Genomic DNA, 7,513 nt, shown 5'->3' with positions numbered 1-7,513 from the left:
ATGATATGATATATGTTATGGTAAGATATGTTTGATGAATTGATATAGCTATGATAAGATATGTTGAAGGCATGCTCGAGATATACTATGTGATTGTTATGATATATGATATATGACATGATATGATATGTACATGATATGGATTGTTATGTTTCAAAACATGGTAACATTATGATATAATATATGTGTGACATGAATGATATGATTGACATGCAAAACGATGAACTAGCATGAAATACAACCCCGGTATACGCATGAAATATATGATCAATTATATGATAAACGATATGAGAAATGATATGACAAAATGATATGATATGAAGGAAGACACTAGCGGGGTTATATTAAATGATAATGAAAATGGAAAAATGGTGGGACCTCGTATATTATTGTGTGCTCATGCATTGGGAGATACCCCTTATCATTCACGATGTATGGACACGTATGCTACGAGATAGGAGAATGATCATTATGTTTATCATAATGCTATCGTGACGGTCGCTATTCCTAACGGGTGTCCGACATCAACAGCTACCAGAGAATGCTCGTCCGACCAGAAAGGGATCTAGGAGGTGTGCGAACCGACTGGTGGGTCCATATTCACAAGTTTGGGCCGTGTGTATGAAAATTTAATACACATCCAAGAATAGCTGACATAGAAAAATAGACTGATATGATGTTGGGAGGGAGTCCCGCTAATTTAGGGAATGATCATGGGTTTATAAGTAAGGAAATACATCTCCATTAGCATGAGACTTTTTGGGAAGCCCAAAACAAAGCCATGAGAGAAAGCACCCAAAGTGGACAATATAAATGAGATCTTTAATAAAAATTGTTTGGACGAGAATAATTTATATATTTTGATGATTGCATGACTTTTATCTTAATATGTTGATGTTTTCCATATTAAGCATGCTATAGGATAACGAGTGTCATATTGCATCATATCGATAATCATATCGATAGATCGACCTAGGACACAACCCTAAGAGCATGAAAAATGATATTAATAAACGAGTATTTGTTACTTAATGTAAGTAACAAAAAGATAAGACAAGAACATGAAAATGATATTAATAAACGAGTATTTGTTACTTAATGTAAGTAACAAAAAGATAAGACAAGAGGGTTGTGTCATAAGAGATATTAAGAGGGACCTTATGCATTTTGTATGTACATAAGCATAGGGATACTTCCCTTAGATATGACGAGTGCAGACGTGCACAGTATGATGAACATGGTGATCATAGGGAGCATGACACCAGGGGTTCTGCTAACCTTCGAACATTGGTACAGACAGCTAGCTTGACAGAGAGGGTCCAGAGGGTGTGCAAGCCGCCTCATGATCCACATTCGCACGTGTGGGTCGTGTGTATGGAAGTACTACACTTCCATAGTAGTTCGAGACTGAAGGCCACTCTTACTATGAGATGAGATAGAGATAGATCTCTATATCATATTTGCATGTGATTGCATTTAGCATGACCCAAATAGCAGGTTCACTTACTAAGTATTCTTCGAAATACTCAGGCAGTGCCACATCATTTTTCAGGTAAAGGCAAGGCGCACATGTACGGATGACGGCGGCATCGCGAGCAGAGACTATGTCACGTGCATATGGTAGACTCATATTTAAATCCCTAGTTTTAGGCTAGAATAAGTTGTTTTGCATTTCATTGTTTTGAATTATTTTGTATTGTTCTTATTTTCCTTAATTTTTCAAGTATTTCGTATTAAACACGTAACACCATGGCTGTGTTTTTAAGAGTTAGAAGTTGTTTTAAATGTTTTCGACATTTATACCATAGATGATGTTTTCTTTTAAGAGTTATATTTAGCATTTTAGAAGAGCATGAGATGTTAGTAGCGACTTTATGTAAGTAGAAATCTAGGGTCGTTACACAAGAACTTCCATGTGAACTTCCACTACGTTTCTAGATAAGGAATAGCTTGGACAACTGTGCACTGCGTATCACTTACACTATGTTTCTGAAAATGGTATCCACCTTCTCGAGAACTTCCACTATGTTTTCATAATGAAAATGGAAAAATGGTGGGACCTCGTATATTATTGTGTGCTCATGCATTGGGAGATACCCCTTATCATTCACGATGTATGGACACGTATGCTACGAGATAGGAGAATGATCATTATGTTTATCATAATGCTATCGTGACGGTCGCTATTCCTAACGGGTGTCCGACATCAACAGCTACCAGAGAATGCTCGTCCGACCAGAAAGGGATCTAGGAGGTGTGCGAACCGACTGGTGGGTCCATATTCACAAGTTTGGGCCGTGTGTATGAAAATTTAATACACATCCAAGAATAGCTGACATAGAAAAATAGACTGATATGATGTTGGGAGGGAGTCCCGCTAATTTAGGGAATGATCATGGGTTTATAAGTAAGGAAATACATCTCCATTAGCATGAGACTTTTTGGGAAGCCCAAAACAAAGCCATGAGAGAAAGCACCCAAAGTGGACAATATAAATGAGATCTTTAATAAAAATTGTTTGGACGAGAATAATTTATATATTTTGATGATTGCATGACTTTTATCTTAATATGTTGATGTTTTCCATATTAAGCATGCTATAGGATAACGAGTGTCATATTGCATCATATCGATAATCATATCGATAGATCGACCTAGGACACAACCCTAAGAGCATGAAAAATGATATTAATAAACGAGTATTTGTTACTTAATGTAAGTAACAAAAAGATAAGACAAGAACATGAAAATGATATTAATAAACGAGTATTTGTTACTTAATGTAAGTAACAAAAAGATAAGACAAGAGGGTTGTGTCATAAGAGATATTAAGAGGGACCTTATGCATTTTGTATGTACATAAGCATAGGGATACTTCCCTTAGATATGACGAGTGCAGACGTGCACAGTATGATGAACATGGTGATCATAGGGAGCATGACACCAGGGGTTCTGCTAACCTTCGAACATTGGTACAGACAGCTAGCTTGACAGAGAGGGTCCAGAGGGTGTGCAAGCCGCCTCATGATCCACATTCGCACGTGTGGGTCGTGTGTATGGAAGTACTACACTTCCATAGTAGTTCGAGACTGAAGGCCACTCTTACTATGAGATGAGATAGAGATAGATCTNTGTCATACTTTGATATATTTTGATTTGTCCATCATTTTGATTTTGCTGCCACATCATCACGTCGGGTATGTTGTCTCGACTGTAATTTCTTCGTTTTAGCTCTGATTTGAGTAATTGAAAAGTCGTTGAAATTGTTATTCCCGACCTTATACTGTGGACAGTTCAAAATACTGAAAATAATTAATAATTAAAAAGTAGGTTTGTTATCATCAAAACATCAATTAATTGATTGAAATTAATTAAAGTGAGATCAAGGCCAAAAAGCCAACACATGCAGATAGACAAGACAACCACATAAAAGTGGTGCCCAACAAACCAATTAAGGGCTGAGACAAGACAAGTGTCAAACAATTGGTATAAAATACAACCTAAGACGATACCATTTCACTAATATGTAAGTGGAAGAAAGGAATATGTGTTTTGAGAAGACAAAGAGTACCTCCAAAAGTGCTGAGATATAAATTTGGAGAATATATTATAATAATTAGTTATGGAATATATCTTAGATATTATATCTTAATATTTCCCTTATTTATAAGAATTAATTGTTATGAATATCAATGAGAATACACACCTTCGATCTCAATTCTATTTCTCATTTTTATCCTGTTGACAAAATACGTTGATGTTGGAAAATTAAGATTGTGCAAATTCTTGATTGGGGTTTTTTACAGCTTCTACAAATTTTTTGATGCGTTGAAAATATTGATGATGAGAAGAAATGTTTCGACGTGTTGATGATATTTTTGTATTGGCTCGATCAATCTTGAAGTGGAAGAATTGTTAGGTTATAGAGTTTGATACCTGGTTCAATCTGGTAAAGGAGCGAAGCCGAAGCAACCTAGTATTTTGTTTCAAAGTACCCTTAAACTTTCAACGATGTTTCGAAAGAAAACGTAGAATCGACCCTCTTAACACAAAAAATAAAAATAAAAAATTAATACATAAAAATAATGGTAATAATAATAATAATATGTAAATAAAATAGAAAGAGAAATGAAAAAAATAAAAAAGGGAAGAGTAAATGAGAGGTGAAGTGATTAAAGGTATTTAGGAGATGAAATGATTTATGGGGTGAGTATAGTGCATTTCATAATGTCTTCTTAATGTAAAAGCAAATTAAAGCTATATACATCATTGCCCCTATATATATATATCTATATATATATATATATATATATTCACCCATTTTTTTATTTTTTATTCTTTTAATTATTAATGGAGAAAAATATATAATGATGTTTAATCTATTTTAATTTTTATAATTGCTCCAAATAATTATTTACAATTAATCCAAGCGTGCTTAGTTCTCCCATGATTCCCCCAACATGGTGCCATTTTCGGTGTAAAGTAAAAACCTTCGGATCCCAAAATTATTGTTTTTTTTTTGTTTTTTTTTTTTTAATATTAAAATACTCATCTGTCTGTCTATCACTGTTCAAGTCTATTGTAAACCAGATTGACTACCATAACATTTCCTATCTAAATAAAGCAGGTTTTACGTGAACAAGATTTGGGTTTTATTAGATACGGGTAGCAAAAGAACCCAACTTGGTATTATTTAAAAAAATAGAGAAATCAGACCTGAGTCAAGATGATACGAATCAACCCATTCTTCTTGTGCCAAAGATCTGACCATTTTCGAAAGAATTGGAGTTTCATCTCTTTTTTATTTTCATTCCATAGTTTTTAAGCTTTAAAACGTGTCTGTTAGGGGAAGGTGTTTTGTTATACTTCGGAACCAAAGTGGGATATCAGATCGGGAACGGCTATTTTTGAATTAAATCAATTAAATTATTAATACCCAAAATAAAAAAGTAAAAGAATTTTTAATCTCTATCTTGATTATGAAAAGTTTAAAAGGCCTCCCATTATTCCGTTTCACATGTCAGAGAAATCATCTCTCCGCCGATGATGGACGCCGCCGAAGACCAAGAACCCGTTCTCTTCCACTCTTATCCATGTGCTTATTACGTACAAAGCCCCTCCACTCTCTCCCACGCCAACAGCTCCGACAACCGAAACCCAGCCGAGTCATCCGCTTGCCATTCACCTCTCCCCTCCGACACCTTCCCCAACGGCCGCCGCCACCACCACCACCGCAACCCAACCCAGGAAGCCTCTCGCTTCACTCTCTCCCACTATTCCTCATCATGTGGGTCGAACCATGGAGGTGGGACCGACAACGGAGAGGCTCGGCTGATGGTGGGCGGCGGCGATGGGGCGGAGGAGAAGCGGGAGAAGGCGGCGGAAGAGGAAGAATGGTATTATGGGAGGAAGAGAAGAGGGTGTTGGAAGACATATTTTACGTATAGGAATTCGGATGGTAATGCTTGGATTTGCTTGCAGCTGAGTTGGAGAGCTGTTTTTAGTATGGGAATGGCTTTGCTTGTGTTTTACATTGTCACTAACCCTCCCCGACCCATTATTTCCGTCAAGGTAATTTTGATTTTGTGTTTAATAAGTCTCTAAACTTTACAAAATCTAAAAGTTATACTCGGGAATGGATACAGGTAAGAGAGGTAGACGGATTTTGTGTCTAATAAGTCCCTAAATTTTACAAAATCTAAAAATTATACTCGGGAATGGATGCAGGTACGAGAAGTAGACGAGTTTATGCTCGGGGAAGGAGTGGACACGACCGGGGTTGGAACTAAGATCCTAACATGCAATTGCACCATGGATGTAATTGTGGACAACTACTCAAAGCTCTTTGCCCTTCACATTCTTCCTCCATCTCTTCACATGTCTTTTGGGCCTCTTCCTATTGCAACCTCCCAAGTAACCCATCATTCTCTATGCCTCTTAAATTAAATTAGTTTAACAATCAATTTAATCCTATTGTTTTTGTGGGTTATTCAATTAGGGTCCGAGATTGTACGCGGAGAGTGGAACGACGACGTTTCGATTGAATGTGGGTATCAGTAAGAAGCCAATGTATGGTGCGGGGAGAGAAATAGAGGATAAGCTTGAATCAGGAGCGGGATTGGAGCTCACGATTCGACTCAATTTCATTTCGAATTATAGGGTGGTTTGGAAAATTATAAAGCCCCAATTTCATCGTCGTGTTGATTGCTTATTGGTCGTCCAAAATGCTTATGACAGGAAGCATCATACTCGAATTTTTAATAGTACTTGCTTAACTTCTTGATCATTGTTAGCCTATAAATTTTGCTTTATAATAAGAAAAAATATATATTTTTTTAAATTATAAGTTTAGTTTATAAACTTAAAAAATGAAAATGGATCTAGAACCAATCGGATCAGGTCGACCCGAGAACCCAGAACACACAGGTGGCCGGGCGAAGCGGGCGGCCCAAACCCTATCAGCCCATTCACCTTTTGCAACTCCACAAGCCCACCAGCCGCCGGCCTAGAAAAAAGCTTGGCCTTCTTCTTGTGGCGTCCCACGTCTAGCCTCCTCGATCAACCACCACAACGACACCCATCGACGAGCGTTGACCAATGATACGCGTTCATCCCATCCACATAAAGGGTGTGTTGTGGCACAACTGGAAGATCGATGTCACTTACACATCTACAAATATAAATAAACAAAAAGACATATTTTTGTAGTTGAAGAAATTCTCCTACATTTATGGAGAATCATATCTTATACATTCTCACACTACAAAGTCTCAGTTACAAAATTCATTTTAATTGCCAATAGACAAATACAAATGACACTTACTCCGTATCTAATAACAATGCTAGACAAACCTTTATCCAGGTATAACAATACTAATGTTCATACATGAATTAAGATGATTCATGTATCAATATGGGAGAATATACTGGGAGGTGAACAAATGAATCTAATAGGTACATGAATCGAAGTGGAGAACATACAAAAGTATTCATGAACAAAATCTTCATAACAATTTCCAACAACAGTAGATCTAGGACAAATGCAACCCAACAACCCATGTCGCATACACCCAAGCTGATCCATCAACCAGTGGTCAGCTTGATTCCATGTCTTTCGGGAATTTGAATAAAAAATATTTTCGACTTTTTCCGTGGATCAGAACAAAACTGTAACACCATTTTTTTTTTTTTTTTTTAGNAAATTCAATCATCTCTACGACTCAAGATCAAACTAGTACAGATGTTGAAATTTTGAAGAATGCATCACAACTCTTTCCCGTAGTAGATTTACCATTTAAGTACTCATGACAGCATCTACGATGTAAAATAATAAAAAAATATAATAATTAGAAACATAAATAAAAATTGGAAGTTTGAGAGAGCATAAAAGAGATTAAGAATGGTGTGTATATGGGAGGGAAGTGGTAAACATCATGGTTTAGTTTAAATTTTTTTTAATTTTTTTTAATTCTAATTAAAATAGTAATAATATTAATGACCGACGGTCATAATT

The 7,513-nt window shown here is 36.3% G+C and overlaps 1 protein-coding gene across 1 annotated transcript; it reads left to right on the top strand.

Moving 5' to 3' along the window:
• The first annotated feature begins 5,036 nt into the window (after nt 1-5,036).
• LOC111791456 lies at nt 5,037-6,340 on the top strand. Its single transcript, XM_023672807.1, has 3 exons — nt 5,037-5,571; nt 5,728-5,913; nt 5,999-6,340. The coding sequence occupies exons 1-3, from the start codon at nt 5,044-5,046 to the stop codon at nt 6,281-6,283; spliced, it is 999 nt and encodes a 332-aa protein (XP_023528575.1). The 5' UTR covers nt 5,037-5,043; the 3' UTR covers nt 6,284-6,340.
• Nucleotides 6,341-7,513: the final 1,173 nt, after the last annotated feature.

Source organism: Cucurbita pepo, chromosome LG03 (genome assembly GCF_002806865.2).
Source record: "Cucurbita pepo subsp. pepo cultivar mu-cu-16 chromosome LG03, ASM280686v2, whole genome shotgun sequence".
In the NCBI taxonomy this organism is placed as follows: domain Eukaryota; kingdom Viridiplantae; phylum Streptophyta; class Magnoliopsida; order Cucurbitales; family Cucurbitaceae; genus Cucurbita; species Cucurbita pepo.
The sequence above is the reverse complement of the archived record's forward strand: the minus strand, read 5'-3'. Positions and strand labels throughout refer to the sequence as shown.

Bases quoted from the DNA above. Each gene is read 5' to 3' on its own strand.
- LOC111791456 (XM_023672807.1), top strand. From the start codon at position 5,044: ATGATGGACGCCGCCGAAGACCAAGAACCCGTTCTCTTCCACTCTTAT. The intron at 5,572-5,727 runs GTAATTTTGATT...GAATGGATGCAG, and splicing joins GACCCATTATTTCCGTCAAG to GTACGAGAAGTAGACGAGTT. The intron at 5,914-5,998 runs GTAACCCATCAT...TTATTCAATTAG, and splicing joins TTCCTATTGCAACCTCCCAA to GGTCCGAGATTGTACGCGGA.